The 19,070-nt window shown below is 45.6% G+C and overlaps 3 protein-coding genes across 3 annotated transcripts; all 3 read right to left on the bottom strand.

Annotated features, from left to right (window-relative positions):
• Window positions 1,118-3,195, bottom strand: LOC8077346 (inactive anthranilate O-methyltransferase 1). The gene is made up of 4 exons (XM_002436637.2): window positions 2,869-3,195; window positions 2,636-2,716; window positions 1,682-2,341; window positions 1,118-1,567 (listed from the first exon to the last, which is right to left on the bottom strand). Exons 2-4 carry the CDS (start codon window positions 2,708-2,710, stop codon window positions 1,226-1,228), a joined length of 1,077 nt encoding a protein of 358 aa, XP_002436682.1. The 5' UTR covers window positions 2,711-2,716; window positions 2,869-3,195; the 3' UTR covers window positions 1,118-1,225.
• On the bottom strand, window positions 7,934-9,262 carry LOC8077345 (ethylene-responsive transcription factor ERF014). The gene has a single exon (XM_002436636.2). It carries the CDS (start codon window positions 8,939-8,941, stop codon window positions 8,225-8,227), a length of 717 nt encoding a protein of 238 aa, XP_002436681.1. The 5' UTR covers window positions 8,942-9,262; the 3' UTR covers window positions 7,934-8,224.
• LOC8077344 (aminoacylase-1) lies at window positions 13,932-18,982 on the bottom strand. Its single transcript, XM_002436635.2, has 4 exons — window positions 17,990-18,982; window positions 14,825-14,962; window positions 14,500-14,739; window positions 13,932-14,416 (listed from the first exon to the last, which is right to left on the bottom strand). The coding sequence occupies exons 1-4, from the start codon at window positions 18,848-18,850 to the stop codon at window positions 14,336-14,338; spliced, it is 1,320 nt and encodes a 439-aa protein (XP_002436680.1). The 5' UTR covers window positions 18,851-18,982; the 3' UTR covers window positions 13,932-14,335.

Below are 19,070 nucleotides of genomic sequence, written 5' to 3'. Positions count from 1 at the left end.
TGCCTGATGTTCTAGTATCTTACAATGGATCACTAGTTTAAGGTCACATTGTTGGACATAGTTTCAGTCGGCAAACAAGAGGCCTCTTTGGTAGCACAGTTTCCCAGCCTTTTCCATGGGCCAACCAGCCTCGCGCGGGCCAAAATTGTGCGCCCTTTGACAGGCCACGAAGTAGAGGATGGCAGCTCATTTCCCTCTGTTTTCCTCGAGGAACAAATCAACGACTCAGGCTTTGTTTAGTTCCCAAAATTTTTGGTTCGGAATATTGTAGCACTTTCATTTTTATTTAGCAGTAATCATGGACTAACTATGCTTAAAAGATTCATCTCATGATTTACAGCCAAATTATACAGTTAATTTTTATTTTGGTCTATATTTAATACACGCCCAAAGATTTAATATATGATGGAAAATCTTGAAAAGTTTTTGGTTTTTAAGGTGAACTAAACACAGCCGGGCGAGTTTCCCCTTGAGCTCGTAAGCCGCGCGGCTTCTTCTTCTTCCGCTCGTGACGCTGCTCAGTCACGAGGCCGTTGCCGCTCGCCTAGGTGCTCTAGGCGCCGCCACCGGGCTCCATCCAAATTGAGACGGGGAAGGAGCACCACGTTCCCAGAGCAGCGGCCGCCCCTGCACCACCAGCGGGGCGCTAGCAGGGAGAGCCGAGGGTCCCAGAGGTCTCGCATCTAAGGAGGAGCTTGAGGACGCCACATGCATCTTTACCGGTCTGTCCACCTTCATTCACATCTCCTTTCCCACAGAAGTTTCTCAATTTGTTGGAAGGGTGTGGTACTGTGCAATATGTAGATCTAAGCTTACCTGACAACAACGAATAGAGAGGCTCCTTATTTTCTTGATGACCGAAGCCCCTTCACTTCCAAACAAAAATTCTCCGACTGTACGGCCAGGTGCCTATGCACCTAACGTTGCCAAGTGTCTGTTGCTGCCACAACAAGCCTCGGTTAATGGATATTAATGTGGCGGGCAGCTTAAGACGCCCACCTCCGTTAAATCAAGCCACCCGCCTAGGAGGCCGGTCGGCCTTGACCGGCCAAGGTATAACCGAGGCAGGCAGAAGGGGCACACGCCTCAGTTAAGTTTTGGGGGGCATCACGCATAATTAATTTACGGTGCAAACTTACGTTGTACTCGCAGAATCCTTTCAAACATCCGAGCCCAGTTCAGATTCTAATAGCAATTCACGACGGAATAGTAATGCGCCATTATTCTATACCCTTTTTGTTAGGGAAACACATAAGAAAAGTAAGCTGCCTGCAGGAGAAGCTGGAACGTGGCTGAGTTGGCGCTCAATGGTTCCAACGAACTCATCCATAACTCCTTCCGAACGTCCAAAATGCTGGCTGATTGTTGGCTCGAATGCAGCCCTGGCTGCGAGTGCCCTGATCTTTGGAGTCTGCATGCTTTTATCTATACCAGTCATTTGTTCATGCACCTCAATATTGTTGATCTTGAAAGACCCTTCATCTTGTATGATCTCCATTAACTCCTTATCTGAAGGCCCATATAGTGGTACGTAAAATGAATCTAATATGTCTCTACTGATCACACCCTGCTAAATCAGAAATGTATAAGTGTGTTAGTTTTCTTCCCAGAGTACAATGTGTGTAATTGGACACGTGACCCAGAAACAAGAAACATAGTCATGCGGAAGAATTTACCGTACCCTTGATGCCATGTCATTTAAAGGCACAAATAAAAAATCCCATGGTTGAACGGATTGGTAGGCAGTGTCACTGGAAGGTCTGCCTACCATGGAAAGCACCATTTGACCATTAGGGGCCAATTCTTTAGCCCGTGTGTTCAAGAAAATTGTGAAATCCTTTCTGAATTGTTGGCTAAAAGCCTGAACAATGAAGGGGCGCCTTGCTTTCCTGAGACCCTCGTCTTTGTCAGACACAGGGATCCTGCTTTTCTTTAGATCCTCAGGTACCTGAGATAGCCAATTCAAGCTATGTGATGATAAAACTAGATTCACGGAACTACTGGTGAAGAGTTTCTTGTAGAAGGATCCAGGTACAATAGCAGCAACAACTGGACCACAATCCTGTGTGCTTTGCTGGAATGCATGCAACCTCTTTGCCACGTCGTTGAAGTCATTATCCGGGAGATCATTCAGCAGCACTGATATCTCCGGTACCATTTCCTTATGATCTGAACAATGGTGAAATATTGCATCAACTGCAGTTTTAACAAGGGTCAACGCGTTCGGTCCAGCTGAGCATCCCAAATCAGTGATCACTACGCTTTTACGGGTGTTGGTATTTTTCCACAAGCTTCTGACAGCCTCCTGTATCAAATGCTTCATCCTGTTTTGCCCTGCATTCTAGGAGGGAAGTACAGATTTTGTTCAGATTTTTGAACAATCTAACTTTACAACTTTGCTGCATGGAAAAAGACATTTAATCATGCTTCATCCCTGTGATTTGAGCACAAACAACCTTTTTCCAGTTAGGACCTAAAGATTGGAACAAAGAATGAAATTATGCACCAAATCTTTGTGACCTCCACCACTTACCCAACAAGCCAAATTTGTGAAATGTCAAGAACGATACATAAATAGCATATAGAAAGCATATTAGTTCTAGAGACGGTTGAGACATATGAGTTCGGAGGATACCTGAGTGGTAGAGTTTCGAGCATAGCTCGCTTCTCCCTCTCCCGTTTTCATGTGCAGAGATTGCTCGGAGGCCATGGTAATCTAATCGAACCAAATCAAAATTATTATTTTTTTGACTAGCTAGCTAACCGCAAGTCAGAAATGCAAGCCAGATTATACCAGTCAGCATACTACATATACAGTACAAAATGATTCAAAGATCGCGAACTCTGCATTACAATATGAGCTCTCACCTACAGATCTGCGAAATCTGGCAACGTTCCCTTCCGCTTCCGGGTTAAGTCCGTCTCCCTCCGTTTCCTCTAAGTTTTGGGAGATCCACGAGGTTTTTGCAAGCCCTCAGCCTCATCCGATCGAAGAGTTTTTGCGAGTTCCCATCTGAATGTTCGGGTGCGATTGGGGGAAGCTGCTCAGACAGAGGAGAAAGAGGATTGGTTGCGCTGATCTTCTCGCTGATTAGTTGAAGGAAGCTATGGAAATTGGTAGGTGGATCTGGTGCTGGTCAACGCTGTGTTTGCTCAAGCAGTCAAGCAACGGACGAAAAAAGTGGTCCCCGCTGTATTTTGGTTGGGTTTTCTAAAAATTATGGCATTATCACGGTGTGTTTGGTTCCTATATAATGCAAAATACAAAATATAAACTACTTTAAAATAATGAAATACAAAATACCAAAATTTTCAGGGTTATATTTAGTTCCATCCAAAATGTATAATTTATTGCTCTCATTAGACTTTTTTTTTGTTTCTTAAGGCTAAAATCTAAAATAGAAAATAGTTACTTTCTTGTCAAAAATTTTTACATGCTGTTTCGTTCTATTATACAAAATAATGGATTAAAATCTAAAAAAATTTAGGATAAAAAACTAAACACCACTCAATTATAAAAAGACTTCCTTTTAAGGATTAACACTATTCGGACCTCCCACATTCACTTATGAATGATGAGTATATCATATCAAAATATACAAATAGCACTTAGATCACACTCTAGCCAAAGATAGCAAAAAAGATATAGAGGACGTCGTAGTATTCAAAGAATGTATACAAAAGAATGATGTTTTAGCTTCTAGTATGGATCTCAGTCATTACCATAGTACACAATCAGTTCATGCCTTATCTTCCTGTCGTCCTCTATATACGATGGGAGGAGGTTGTGAGTGGGATGGAGACGGAAAAGAGATCATTAATGAACATGTCATCTCAATTAAACAGTAGTGTGATAGGGCTAGTAAAATCTTTTACCCTTAACCTTAGGCCTTGTTTAGTTTTAAAAAAATACATTTTTTTTTCAGATTTTTCATCACATCGAATCTTGCGGCACATGTATAAATATAAATAAAGGAAATAACTAATTATACTGTTTACTTGTAATTTGCAAGACGAATATTTTAAGTCTAGTTAGTCCATAATTGAATAATATTTATCAAATACAAACGAAAATGTTACGGTGCCCGTTTTGCAAAAAAATAACTAAACAAGGCCTTAGTAGCAGCTACTTTTGCTAGAACGTCCTAAATTGTGGAACAGACGGAGTACAACTCTAGAAAATCCCTCAAACCTTCAGGAACTTGTAAGCATAGTATTTTTAGACAATTGTGAGTACAGATTGTGAATATGTCTTAACACTGAACGTAGCTTGTGATTTTTTTGCATGGGATTTTCATTTTTCATAATGCATTTTCACCTTTAAATCGCACTATAATTTTTGGACTTACAGCAACTTGAGGAGGCTCAAGGCCTTAGTAGCAGCTACTTTTGCTAGAACGTCCTAAATTGTGGAACAGACGGAGTACAACTCTAGAAAATCCCTCAAACCTTCAGGAACTTGTAAGCATAGTATTTTTAGACAATTGTGAGTACAGATTGTGAATATGTCTTAACACTGAACGTAGCTTGTGATTTTTTTGCATGGGATTTTCATTTTTCATAATGCATTTTCACCTTTAAATCGCACTATAATTTTTGGACTTACAGCAACTTGAGGAGGCTCTTTATATCCTTACTTAGTGATAGGAATAAAGATTTTGATGAAAAAATATATTTGAACAATTTATTTTTAATTAGAGATATCTAAATATTATCATCATTTATTCTCGATCATTAGCCAAAGACTGAGAGTGAGATTGGCTCTCTATAGTAAGCATAACATAAAAAGAAGTTATTGGAGGGTGAAAAGATATAGATAGCGATTTTTATTAAAATGACTAATAATTTAGAAAGTTAGTTTAAGAAATTGTGATATAGAGAAATGAGATAAAAAAAACTTTGCTCCACAGGATCCCCTTTATCAATCCTCTTTCCCTATATTTTTTTCTCATTCCTCAAAAACTCATCTTAATCCCTCAAATGGAGGGGACCAGGTACATAATTTCATTTTTCTTTTACCATCTTTAGGTCCTAATTGGAAAGTTTTTTTTTTTGTGTTTGTCCAAACCACCATAAGGATTTAGTAACCTAGAGCGTATGATTAGATGTTTGTTTCTGTTAGCAGAGCTGAACAGTTAGAATGTTAAAAAAATCTGAACAAAACATATACTTCGCTCCTAGAATGCAGGGCAAAACAGGATGAAGCGTTCGATACAGGAGTCTATCACAAGCTTGTGGAAATATACAACACCCTTAGAAACATAGTGATCACTGATTTGGGATGCTCAGCTGGACCAAACGTGTGTATGACAAAGACAAGGGATTAAAGTTAACGTTGATGTCTTCTTTTTAAATGCTATTGGTGAAGCTAGTGTTGGAGTTGTGATCAGGAATCACAAGGGCGAGGTCCTCCTAACGGCATGGCGTGTCTTACTTCGATGTGCCTCAGCGGATGAAGCCGAAGGATAGGCGTGCGTGGATGGTCTACGGCTAGCTTCATAGTGGTGTCCGGGACCAACTATTTTGGAGTCTGATTCAGCTAGATTGGTCGCTGCTTTAGGAGACGGCAGAGAGGATAGGTCGGAGCTCCGGTGGACCATCCTTGAAGCTAAAGAATATTTGCAGCTGCTGCCCGAGTGGAAGATTAAAAAGATCAAGAGGGATTGTGAAAGGTCCTAATATGGCTAGAAGGGGGGGTGAATAGTCTATTTAAAAATTCTACAAACTCACTAGACCAAGAGGTTAGTAAATAACAAAGCAAAGTTTTTTGCTCTAGCTCTAAAGGGGTGTTTGCAAGCCACCTATCCAACAATTCTAGTTGATATGATCACTAGACACACAAGAGCTATATATGTCACTACGAGCTACACTAGTGAACTATGCTACACAAGGCAAGACTAGCAACTAAACTAGTTACACTACTTTGCGGTAAGTAAAGAGAGAGGAAGAGATATCTATACCGCTGTGTAGGGGATGAACCAATCACCAATATATGAACAATCAAGCACCTGGAGAATGCCAATCAAACACAATTGAGACACCGATTTTTCTCCCGAGGTTCACGTGCTTGCCCCCGTTGTGTCGACCAACACTTGGTGGTTCGGCGGCTAAGAGGTGTAGCACAAACCTCGTCCTCACTAGACACCGCAAGAACCTACCCACAAGTGAGGTAGCTCAATGACACGCGCAATCCACTAATGTTGTCTTTCGATCTCCGCCGGGGTACGCACAAAACCCCTCACAATCACCGGGAGATGGCCACGAACAATCACCAACTCGTGTCAATGCTCCTCCGCTGCTCCAAGTCATCTAGGTGGCAGCAACCACCAAGAGTAAGAAGAAAACCGTAGCCAAATCGATCCCAAGTGCCACTGGATGCAATCACTCAAGCAAATGCACTTAGAATCACTCCCAATCTCACAAAGATGTTTAATCTATGAAGGAGATGAGTGGGAGGTGTTTGCTTAGGCTCACAAGGATGTCAAGTATGCTAGAATGCCAAGAGGGTGAGCCCCAAGCCGGCCAACACGTATTTATAAGCCCCTCAAATAAATAGAGCCGTTGGCTCCTTCACTGGGCAAAACACGGGGCCACCGGATGTACAGCCAGTGACCACCTGTAATACCCGTTTTTAAGGACAAAATCAGATACGCACCATATGTGAGTTTTAGAAGTCAAATTCCACATATAGCTACAAATTCCACATATAGCTACAAATAAGATAACCCTTAATGTGAGGTGTGAAAAAGCTTGTCATTGGTTCAAACCGGACTTGGAAGCTTAGACAAATCAACATAGTTCAAGTCAACAATTTAAAGCTCATGATGATTAGAGTACAAGAACAAGACAACAATGCAAATGGATATCTAGACTTAAATATTTCTTCAATTGGTAAGCACTCGAGGTGGGAGAGTGTGACTTGTGGGTCACCACTAGCAAGAGTATCGGCGGCAATCTTGGAGCTTGTCTCAACGGCGGGACGTAGCTTGGTGGCAACCAAGTGAACCTTGGGAGAAAATCATCGTGTCAACATTGTTCTTTCTATTGCTTTGCAAGTCCCTAACACAAGCTTGTATTTACATTCATATATTTGTGCTTGTGTAGTTGCTCTTGTAATTAGTTAGCTTGTGTAGCTTGCTAGTTACCTTCTTACTTATGTAGCTAGAAGTAGTTCCCCTTGCGTGACTAATTTGGTTTGTGTAACCTTGTTAGTCAAATTGCTTGGTTTGTGTAGCTAAGTAATTTGCGCTCTCTAATTTGGCATTGGTTGTCTTGTTATTGAGCATTGCTAGTGAGGTTAGGAGCTTTGTGCTTTTGCTTACTAGTTGTGTAGAAGCTCCTCCGATTTGCAAAGTACTAGTGGTATAGTTTGTGTGACTTTACTCCTAAAATTGGTTAGGTGAGCTCTTGCTAAGGTACCACCTTGTTTGCTTGTTTAGGATCTTTTACAAGGTGCTAGAGAACGTAGATAGAGGGGTGTAGTCTCGGCTAGACCAATAGTTTCAATTCCGTATTTGTTTCGGTTAACCGGCGTAATAAATTTTAGAAAGGACTATTCACTCTCCTCTAGTCCGCCATCTCGACCCTTCAGCTAAGCAGCCCACGGGCGCAAAGCCCAGCTGAGCCACCCTCATAAACACACCCCAACTCACCCTGACAAGCCCAAACAGGTTATGTGTTCCCGTGACAAAAAGGGGATAGAACAATTTCTAATTTATACTGACAATAAAGGCCTTGTTTAGTTCACCTCAAAAAACCAAAAAGTTTTAAAGATTTTCCGTCACATCGAATCTTGCACCACATGCACGAAACAGTAAATATAGACGAAAATAAAAACTAATTACACAATTTAGCTGTAAATCGCGAGACAAATCTTTTGATCCTAGTCGGTCTATGATTGGATAATATTTGTCGCAAACAAAAAAAAGTGCTATAGTAGCGAAATCCAAAAAATTTTCAAATCTAAACAAAGCCAAAGTTGTTTTTTTACTCATAAACAGGCAATAGTAAAGAGGTTAACTTCATACATGGAAGCTACCTTAAAACATGTAGCTCCATCCATGAGAGCTCCCCCTACAATGCTTAAAAATTAGCTTATTAGAATTAAATTAAATTATCATGTATATGGAATTTTGTGCCGTCGATGGCAGCAACCAGGTTTTGGTCACTTGATCGGCGATTAGTCAGTAACTGAATTGCTTGCGCTCCTCTGACGCCAATTCGATCAGCAGTCCAGATTGGAGAAGCTCCAGAGCGCAATGCCGCCGTCCTCCACCCAGCAGCAGCCGTCGTCGTCGTGCATCGCCATCGACGCCGGCGGCGCAAAGAATGCGCTGCAGGGGTCCATGAGGGCGTAGTCCATGCACTTGGGCGACTGGAAGAAGGCGTCGATGTCCGCGAGCGAGCTGTAGTCCACCGCGTCGCCGGAGAGGTCACTCTCGCTGCTGACGGTCGACTCCGGGGAGGAGACGTCGGCGTCGCTGGCGGGCGAGCTGCTGCTCCACGCCGGTGTGGCGTCGCCGTCGGTACAGGCGCTGCTGCCACTGTTATTCTCCGCGCAGGGCGCGAATGGCGTGGCGCAGGAGGAGGAGGCGGCGGCGGCGGCGGCGGCGACGCGCTGGATGGCCTTGGGCGACATGGCGGCGGGTGGCAGGTCGAACGGGAGGCGGAGCGGGAAGTTGAGGTCGGCCGTGGCCGCGGAGCCCTTGAGGCAGAGCAGCGCGGCGTCGTAGGCGCGCGCCGCGGCGTCGGCGGTGGAGTGGGATCCCAGCCATATCCGCGTCTTCTGGCCCGGCGCCCGGACCTCCGACACCCACGAGCCCCAGCTCCGCATCCGCACGCCCTTGTACGTCCTCTGCTTGCCACCGCCGCCGTGCTTCGCTGACGCCGCCGACGCCGCGGCGTGGTCATTGCTGCTCGCCACCAACGCCGTCTTCACCATGATGGCTGATAAAAGTAGCTCGATCTCGAGGCTTCGTTCGCTTGGTTGGTTTCCTTGGACACGATCGATCGACGGCCGGCGATGGGTTCCTGTGTATGTGTAGTACCAGCTCGATCAGTGATGGTGTTGCTGCTTGTCTGCCTGGCTGATGATGGATGACCACATTTTATAGGACGGCATGGCGCAACTGTGCTAATGTCAATGTGAGCGTCTTGCTCATTAGTTTTTGCATTTGTTTGGTGGTTGAACAATTTGAATAGCTTTCCTGTTCATATCAGACCGATACGGTGTGTATGACGGGACAAATAGGACTCAGTCTTTAGGAAACGAGCACATCAGCTTGGGTGAGCCGTACAGCTGCCAGTGATGCAGATACCATTTTTAAAGCGAACGAGGAAGCATCCTGCATGCAATTCTGTGCAGTGGTATACTGTAAGGAGTACTACGAGCAATAGTAGTATAGATAGGAGTATAAAACAAAAGTCCTTGGATATCTTGCGTGATGTTCTCCGACTTGCAAGCTGTCATACGAATTGGCAAAAACCTAACTCCAAGTGTGTCAACAGCATCTTATCTGTCCGAAAGTACTGTTGGCAGATTTATCATGAGAAAAAAACATGTTGAATGGCTGGCAGATTTAGCTTATAAGCGTAATCAAACAAGGCGGGGCGCTCACTCGCATCCCAACGGTTAGTGCCGATTATACAATAAAAGGTTGCGGTCAGTACAGCCGCGGCGGACATGGTAAATGGCTTGAGATTCAAGCTTGGATATTTCACTGGATCGGCTACTATTGCGAGCAAACTTGGGTCAGTGACTGCCATGTGACAGGTAATTTCAGTCAATTGGAGCTTATTAACCATTTAGCCCTTCATCTAGAACTAGGAACTGGTATAGTGGAGTACTTTGCACACAAAAAATGGTGGTTGGTTTGTTGGTTAATCTTGCATGCGACTGAACCCAACCCTACATGTGTTGTGTAGTACTCTAATTTGGTCGGTTTCCAGCTGGAAGTGGAAGGTTTAACCTGCCGACGAGTTGACTGTGCTCTGTGCACACTAGATCTTGACAAGTACTTGGATGAAATGACAGCCACATGGCCGTGGCAACTTTTTCCCACGGCGGCACGAGACGAGGCTGCTGCTGCGTCTGCATGATTATGAACAGGAAGAGCAGTGGGAATTCACACTTGGCGGCACACACACACACAGAGACCCTACCAACAACTGCGTTACGGGCATGCAGTAGGGAAGAGATTAGTTAGTCCTAAGTAACATGCGTCGGACGAGCCTTAATAACTTTTGTTTATTGGGGCCGGGCAGCTTCGCGGACTTTGGGGCCGCCCGGACGTAGGCGATGAGACGGCGACAGGAGATGCCGGCTCTAGGGCCGGAGCCGGACGGACGTAGTCGTGCGGCGGCGTACGGCGTCAGCACGGCAGCGACTCGTACGAAGCCGTGTCTGTCGCGGGCATCGGCAGCTGGAGCTTAGCTGCACCGGACTGCAACTTGCAGCGATCGACTCGACTCGACTGCCTGCCAAGGAGGTGGTTGGGTTGGATTGGGTGGGGCCGGCCGCCTGCCTCCGCCACAAACCGCGTTGCTCATCATGCTCAGATGTTCTGCAGTATACGGCAGCTCAGGGAAGGTAATTAACGAGCTAGCGTGGCCATTGGCCACCACTGCTAATGAGGATAGTGTGTTCCTCAAACTGACATGTGGGAACATGCATTCAGCATTCGACCTGTTTCCCTTTTTTTTTAAAAAAAAGAAGAGGAAAATGAATTCTAAGTTGATGCATGTTGCCAAGACTGGTGTGTCATGCATGCACAGCACAGGGCGGCCAGCCATATGCTCACCATGCATGAGGAACGGGATCATATAAATAATAGCAAATCAGCTCCCAGGGTTGCGTCTCGGGCTGGCCCACGCTCACGCGGTTTAACAGCCTAGCTCTCGCTGAAAATCAACCTCGGCAGCAGCAGATGATATCATGATGCGACTCATGACATGACCCACCAATCAGGCAATGATAGATATATCTCGCCTCGTTTCGTCAAAGAAAAGAGAAGAGAGCCGAGGAAATCGACAGCAGCGCAGCGCGAATAGTTAATCAGAGTTTGATTGAAAAATTATGATTATAATTATTGTTTATTAATTTATTTTAAAAGAAAAAATACTGTTAAATAACTAGTACAAATTCGATGACTTAAGATAAGCTCAAGCTAATCTACTGTCTTGGCGTCAGTATCTCTCGGCCCGCCCGTATAGATTTCTATGCAGCCCGCAGCCCGGCGGCCGGCACGGGGCACAGTTTTTCGGCCCGGCCCGTAGGCAACCGGGCCCGGGCTGGCACGGCACGGCGGCACAGGCCGTGCCTGGGCCGCCTATCGAGCCCGCGGGCGAGCACGGCCCGGCACGGCCTTTTTAAGGAGGCACGGCGACGGCCCGCCCCGCACCCCCCCCCCCCCCGCACACCCGCGCGGCCGCGCCCCGCCCAGTATAAATTCGATGCGGACGGGGGACGAGTGCCCTAACCCTAATCCCCACCCCACCCCACCCGCAGCGCAGCCGCAGCCGCCGCTCGCCCGCTCCCTGGCCATTCCCCACTCAGCACTCACCTCGGCACCTCGCCTCGCCTCGCTCCCTCGCCTACGCCAACATCGTCGACCTCGACTCCGGTGACCTCCATAGGACCGCAGCCGCCTCTCGACGCTCACGATTGGCTGGACGTCGTCAGCGTGTGAGAGAGCTGGAAGCCATGGGGGCCGCGACCGGGGATGGGCAGGAGCATGCCCGGAAGCTTCGTGCCACGAGCAGGGCCACTCTCAAATGGAAGGAAAAAAATAAGCTTTTTTTTTCAGGATTTTCCTTTTGAGAAAACCTTTTCTAGTATATGTGTTTAGGGGTAGTGATGTTGTTTGTCATGATCCCACTTTTATCTTTTTTTCAGCGAGAGGTTTTGATTCTCCATAGAAACAAAGAGCTCTCGATTCGCCCCTCAAGAATGCACGAGCCTTGTCTCACTTTGCGCCGGACTGTCACGCTGGTCTGACGCGCTCGTCAGCCAAGACAAGCTGTGCCGTGGTGTGAACCACTGAACGAGTCCCAGCACCAAGGGAAGGAACGAACATGCTGTCCGCTTCTTGAAACCGCGGTTCCAGTTCCAACTCACGCCCACCCACAAATGTGTGTTCAACGGTTCATGATCGACGCTCGGTTTTCAGCGTGCCTTTGGACGACCTTTCCTGCAACACCCTCTGTTTTCCTACTACGCAGCTGCATATATACGAATATGATATTTGCAACGCCTCTGCAGTGGAACTCCAATCCACGCCACAAGCATGCATGTCCTCTAATAATTGCGGTTCGACTTAAAGATTGGAATGTAAAGTTATTCATTCCAGTCATCTTTGATTATTTGCTTTTGCAATGGGGGCAGTGCACATGGGCGCAGGTACGACAGTTTTGGCTGTGCCTGTTACGCATCATCAACAATCAAGTTGCCGACATGGGTAGATCAATCACGCAGAATCACAGATGGAGCAGAGATTTATTAGTCCTCCTGACACCAATGTCGTTTATTTACAGGGCATGGCCTATTAGCTTGGCTGAAAAAGAAGATGGCTCGCTAGTTTATTGTGTAGATTCGTCAAATATTGTTAAATAAGTAACAGATTTGACAGATAATCTCAAGTGAACGGTCTAAGAACACTCATTTAAGGCCTTGTTTAGTTCCACCTAAAATTTAAAAACTTTTTAAGATTCTTCGTCACATCAAATCTTACGGCACATATATAAAACATTAAATATAAATAAAAAATAACTAATGGTACGGTTTATCTATAATTTACAAGACATATTTTTTAATCTAATTAGTCCATGGTTGAACAATAATTACTATAATATCTAAAAACTTTTCATCTTCTCAACTAGACAAACCTAATCCTGCCAGGCAGCCCCGTAATGTATTGTCTTCTCGGTGACGAAACTGTCCCAGGAATGAACCACTCCCCCGACTGTTTCCGTCAGGCGTTGGCAACGATATTTCAGGGTCTTGTTTAGTTCCGAAAAAGTTTTAGATTTTGATATTATAGTATTTTTGTTTTTATTTGATAAATATTATCAAATCATAGACTAATTAAGCTTAAAAGATTCATCGTCTGATTTATAGGCAAACTGTACAATTAGTTTTTTTTTCGTGTATATTTAATACTCCATGTATGTGCCGCAAGATTCGATGTGACAGAGAATCTTGAAAATTTTTTTGTTTTTGGGGTGAACTAAACAAGGCAAACAATCTATTACCTCTTTGAGATTTAGTTTTTGTTTCCTTTCTGGCGACATTCAGTAGCACGAGGAGTGAAAACATCATGGCACTTAGGGACATCTAGCACAAAAATGGATGAGGTAAGGCCTTGTTAGTCCAAAAAAATTTGCTCAATTTCTAAAAAAAATTTGGAACTATCTAAGGCCATGTTTAGTTCACCCCGAAATTCAAAAAGTTTTCAAGATTTCCTATCACATCGAATCTTGCGGCACATGCATGAATCATTAAATATAAACGAAAACAAAAATTAATCACACAGTTTGACTGTAAATCACGAGATGAATCTTTTGAGCCTAGTTAGTCCATGATTGGATAATATTTATTAAATAAAAACGAAAATGTTACAGTACCGAAATCTTAAATCTTTTTGAACTAAACAAAAGGCCTAAAATAGACGGTACACGGTGGCACTGGTCTCTGGCCTGGATGTTTCAGAAAGCTGACCAAACAACTGCAGCGCTGGTCTGGAACACACCGTTTTTTTAGAACGTCTGCGGCACACATCGGAGAGATCAAGCAACAAGCCCCAACAACACGGTTATTACTGTCTCTTCCCACAACAAACTACATTCACCCACTCCGGCCCAAACACGGAGACATACATCAGAGCAAAGAAGGGCTTCAACTTCGCAGTTCGCGCTGGTGCCTTGGCATTGGAAAGAGAGCAACAAAAAGCAGACACAGTTCTCTTGCATTTTTTTGACAGGAAAAAAGTGTTCCACGTGGGGAGAAATTATTCCAACACCCGGTTTGCTCCAGCACACGGGGAAAACCGATACAGCCTCCAGATCAGAAAATATATCAACAGAGACAGTGGTTTTTGGGCTATTGTGGTACAACAGTTCACAACCCCTAAATCATATTTACAGTTCTTTGCTTATCATTCATATCCCTATATTTGACATATCCTGATGGTTTCGGAATGTTTCCTTTGCCATGTTTGAGACTGAACCAATTATTAGAAACCTGTAGGCCATAGCTTCGATGCTCTTACCTTCATTCAGTAAATGAGACGGGAATCCAGCAATGCTACAAATCATGCAAACATCACTTTCCTTTCACGAATCAGCCTTGGAACGAGCTTAGTGCTCTAATAACATGTTCGTACACTTTGATGCCCCTCAGGAACACCTTATCTTCCAGAAACTGCAACATTTAAAAAACATCGATTTTGAGCATCACGTTCTGGAACAAGGAAAGGAAAGCGGTAGCAGCATGGTTTCAGTTACCTCGTTATGGTCATGTAGTAGTATTGGAGTATTTGTCATCGGAGAAAACCCGAGGGCAGGAATGCCCAGCTGCCTCACAAAGCGTGAATCTGTGGTTGAAGATAAGATCTCGGGCTTAGATAGCTTTCCTCCCGCGGAGGTGATGGCCTTCTCGAATATGGACCACCATGGGTTCGACTCATTTGTTGCGGTGAATATGGGACGCCCAGCCACATCTGTTACTGGACCTTTCTGCATTAGCTGTATGACACAACAAGGTATTTCAGGAAAAGCGGAACTTGGTTTAGTTTCATCTATGGAAATGAAAGTGAAACTAATTTTTCACCTGGTAGGTCAAGTTTTTATGAGCTGGTGCCCATTCCTCTTTGACTCTTCGTTTGATCTGTTCAATATCTTCAGTTGGAGGGAGGCGGAGATCAAAGCCAACCTCTGCTTCTGAAGGTTGCATATTCATCACAAAACCCTGAAACAATCTGTCTTTAGGGAATATACAAAAGCCACAAACAAATTGAACAATAATGTTGAATTTGATGCATGCAACTATCTGTACAATTTCTCTTAAAATAAAAGAAATTGGAGATTTGCTCTTTACCTTGATGCAGATAACTGATTTAAGTGCTAATTTTTATAGTGTCATGTGTTGGAGTAAATTATGAGTACAAATTAATTAGTGTTGCAGTACACATGTGATAAAATAATATTTAGTGAAATACAAAAAGAGAGTAAAGAGAGAGTTACAGCATTCTGAGATGGTGGTGTTCATTAATCATTACTCCATAGGCATGTTTAAGTATAGTTCTCGATCAAATGGGATGATCATAAATTCATAACACATAATCACATTGCGTTGCTGATTTTGGGAAAAAATTATGGGACTTCAACCAGAATTATCCTCGTCCTTGACATGGTTTCCTTTGCCCTTTAATTTGATCTGTTCGTTTTGGCCTAAGAAACTTCAAAAGATACAATGTGGTAACCTTGTTCAATTGGTTCATACCCTTGAGCTTGCTTATCAGAACACATGTAAGACAAGTTGACCTCTACCAATTTGATAATATGAGTTATATGGGATTCTTTGTACTGTCAATCCAGGCTTACTTATCCAATTAGTAAAGAGCGGGCAAAATCAAACACATTTTGTCATTACTTTTTTCGCCCCTTTTTTAATTTTTTCCCCATGTGCCTTATTTATTGCATGCAATGAACAGATGCAGATCAAATGATACTTGAATAATAAGAGTATAACTAAAAATTGCATGATATAATTAGTCTTGCAAAGAAGGAAGTAAAGGGATGAAAATGGACAATTAGAAAACCAGGTGACCAAAAACAAGAACAATGGTCTAAGGATCAGATAGGATAACGAAGCAAGAGGTCAAGAACAATTCCACATTTATTTGTAGCTAATTTCAATATCATACACTATTAAGGTCTGAAAGGAAGATAGCCTCCCAAATCGATAATGTCCTAGAAATTGTCTGACAAATGCTGACAGCTACAATGAAAAGATTCCATTATATTCATTTTTGTCGGACCTATTTAACAACTTTATCATGTTTATTATTGTGTAGGTTTTGGTGCTGCGTGGGGTTTTGGGATTGATCTCTCGACCCTCCCTTTGTAACATTCTGGTGGGGGTAAGGATTGGTCTTTGACCTCTCCCTTGCAAGGTTCGGCTAGGCGTCGACTAGGCGGCGATTAGGCACGATTAGGCGCTAGGCGAAGCCCGTCGTCTCGACTATGGCCATAGTCGCGCTTCCAGGCGCTGGGCGGCGCTAGGCGGCGTGGAGTCGGCGCTGGGCGGCGCATAGGCGGGCGCGAGCGCGAGCACGCCAAATCGGAGAGCGGGAGAATTTCCCGCGCGGCCAGGCGCGCGCGCGGCCACGAAACCGAGGCGCGGGAGAATAGAAGGGAGCGCGGCGACCTCCCTGCTCCTCCAATCTCTTCCCCTGCTCTGCTGCTCATCCCCGAGGCGCCCCCCGCTGGTCCTGCTCCTCCTCCCGCCGGTCCTGCTCCTCCCCTGCTCCTCCAAGTTCGTCCCCTGCTCTTCCCCGACGTGCCGCCGCTGCCCTGCTCGTCCTCGACTGGAAGTCTGGAACACCTCCCCGCCGGCCACCCCAAGTCCCCAAGGTGAGCTCCCTTCCCTCCCAGCTCCTCCCCTGCTCATCTCCCCTCTTTGCTCTTTGCTCTTTGTTCAGTAGCATGCACATTAGCTGCTGCTCTTCTCAGCTGTTTCATTTGTTATTGTTAGTGTGTAATAGACTAATAGGGTGTGCTATGTGCATGCTGCTGCAATCGGAGGTATTGTAATCATGGATGGGAGGTATGGTGTCCTATCCACTTGTATTGTAATCACCAGCTGGAGGTATGGTGTGCTCATGGATGGGAGGCTGCTGAAATCATCCAGATAAGTCACAATTTAGTGTCCTATCTAGCTGTCTATTGAGTATTGAGTTATTGACTAATACTAGCTGTAAAAATGTGTTGCAGTTGCAGCCATGCAGGAGCTAGGAACAGGCAGGAGTAGGACTCAGGTATGTCTACTGGCACAAATACTGTGAGTCTGTGACTCATATATAGTAGTTATATACATATATATATATATAGTCAATAGTCATATATATAATATATATAATTTATGGCTATATTGCCAAAACGCCTAGGAAAACGCCTAGGAGCGCCTAGAACCGAGTACTCCCGACTAGGCGCTAGGCAATGGGTCAGCGCCCAGATTACGCCTAGCGCCTAGCTGAACCTTGCTCCCTTGTAGCCCCCTTTTTCTTTTTCTTAATGAAATGACACGCAGCTCTCCTATGTTGTTCGAGAAAAATAAAATAAAGTCACATGTAAATGTTAAAAGCCTGGTGGTTGCGTGCACAACAACAGGTTCCCAGGTAGTTCTGTAAGGGTTTCAATTCGTTATTTATTTTGGCTGTGTAGTGGTTGCGGAAACACAGCATTCAGAGTGCTGCCAGATTGCGGTGTATGGCAGGTGCAAAACAGCTTGGTCCTTTGTGACCAAGGTTTTCTTCACGTTCATGGCCGTTTCCTGCTAATTTGTGGTGCCACTTTTTTTCTGTATAAAAGGTTTGTATGTGTGTGGGTGTGTCTACGAGCTAGCGGAAGGACTGATTCCTTTTACTACATTGATACTCTAGTTCTCCTGGATTTAAGAAAAAAAATCACATATCAAAATATGTCTAAGCCATAGGAAACAACTTACTCTCAGTCTGCAACAGCAATCTCAAACACCAAACAGAAGTACTGAAGTAAACTTTTTGCTTATTAGCCTACTCCAGAATGAGGCCTATAAAGTTAGACATGGCACTATTTGGTTGGAAGTACAAACGTTCAAACTGCAAAATTGTTTAGTAACTAACTAACTACAGGGGCAATTGTGCCCGTCAGACCATTTCAAACTAGAATCTAATTTTTGTACTACTAATTGTATTGTCAAAGTTAAATTAGACAGCACCATTGCTATACTTACCGTGGGGCTTGGTATGCCGGCCTTCATGTACACAGGATTCACCGAGACCACCTCGCCGGGACCCCTCTCCCCGGACTTCACCATCCTGAACTGCGCATCCCTGAACCCAGCGATGGTCTCCACGCAATCCATCAAATTGTCCACGGCGGCGCCGTCGAACATCCTCGACCCATGCCCCGGCACCCCCGCCGCCTTCACGATGAGCCTCCACACCAGCCTATCCGCATAAAAGACCCTGAACACATCCGTCGGCGACGCCTGCCCCTCGTCGAGCATGAACCCGATGTTGAGGGCGCGGAACTCCTCCGACTGGGCGAACTTGTCGAACCCATCCGCGCCGCCGATCTCCTCGTCGGGGACCAGCGAGATGTGGACGGTGCGGGCGGGCGCGAACCCGGCCGCCTGGAGGCCCCGGATCGCCTCGAGGTACTGGACGGGGAGGCACTTGTCGTCCTGCGCGCCGCGCGCGTAGACGCGGCCCGTGGCCGCGTCGCGGTGCGCGGCGAACGGCGGGTGCGCCCAGTGCTCGGGCTCCGCGGGGACCGAGTCGATGTGGGAGTTGAGGAGCACGGAGGGGAGGGACGGGTCGGAGCCCCGCCAGGTGAGGAGGAGCAGCGGCTTGGTCTTGCACGGGGTGAAGTGGAGCGTGGTGGTGTCGAGACCGAGCGAGGCGGCGTAGGGTAGGAGGAAGGCAGCGGCGCCGGCGTAGTCGGGGGACGGGTGCGCCGTTCGGATGCGGAGGTAGTCCTGGAAGCGGGCGATCTGGTCGGACTCGAGAGCCGTGAAGGGGTGGGCGAGACGGGGGAAGCCGGAGAGGAGGACGACGAAGGCGAGCAGGAGACAGCGGAGAGGCGGCGGCATCGTGTGGGTGTGGTGGATGCGCTGCGACTGCGAGCTGAGCTTCCAGCGAAGTGTCCCCGTTCACACTGTTTGTTCGGTTGACTCAGACAGGACCACTGGAGGTCTGGAGCCGGCTCGTGTGCGTCAGGTGATATCTGTCTGACGTGGGCCGGGCCTTGAGACAGGTCGAAGTTCACTTGGGCCCATATGCACATGGTATCCAGTATCACAATTCTAAATT

This window comes from Sorghum bicolor, chromosome 10, assembly GCF_000003195.3.
Source record: "Sorghum bicolor cultivar BTx623 chromosome 10, Sorghum_bicolor_NCBIv3, whole genome shotgun sequence".
In the NCBI taxonomy this organism is placed as follows: Eukaryota; Viridiplantae; Streptophyta; class Magnoliopsida; order Poales; family Poaceae; genus Sorghum; species Sorghum bicolor.
This window is presented reverse-complemented; position numbering and strand designations above follow the sequence as displayed.

Coding starts and splice junctions, on each gene's coding strand:
- LOC8077346 (XM_002436637.2), bottom strand. CDS start 2,710: ATGGCCTCCGAGCAATCTCTGCACATGAAAACGGGAGAGGGAGAAGCG. Junction 2,342..2,635: donor CTCGAAACTCTACCACTCAG/GTATCCTCCGAA, acceptor CTTCCCTCCTAG/AATGCAGGGCAAAACAGGAT. Junction 1,568..1,681: donor TAAATGACATGGCATCAAGG/GTACGGTAAATT, acceptor CTGATTTAGCAG/GGTGTGATCAGTAGAGACAT.
- LOC8077345 (XM_002436636.2), bottom strand. CDS start 8,941: ATGGTGAAGACGGCGTTGGTGGCGAGCAGCAATGACCACGCCGCGGCG.
- LOC8077344 (XM_002436635.2), bottom strand. CDS start 18,850: ATGCCGCCGCCTCTCCGCTGTCTCCTGCTCGCCTTCGTCGTCCTCCTC. Junction 14,963..17,989: donor CCGGCATACCAAGCCCCACG/GTAAGTATAGCA, acceptor AGATTGTTTCAG/GGTTTTGTGATGAATATGCA. Junction 14,740..14,824: donor ATAAAAACTTGACCTACCAG/GTGAAAAATTAG, acceptor TGTGTCATACAG/CTAATGCAGAAAGGTCCAGT.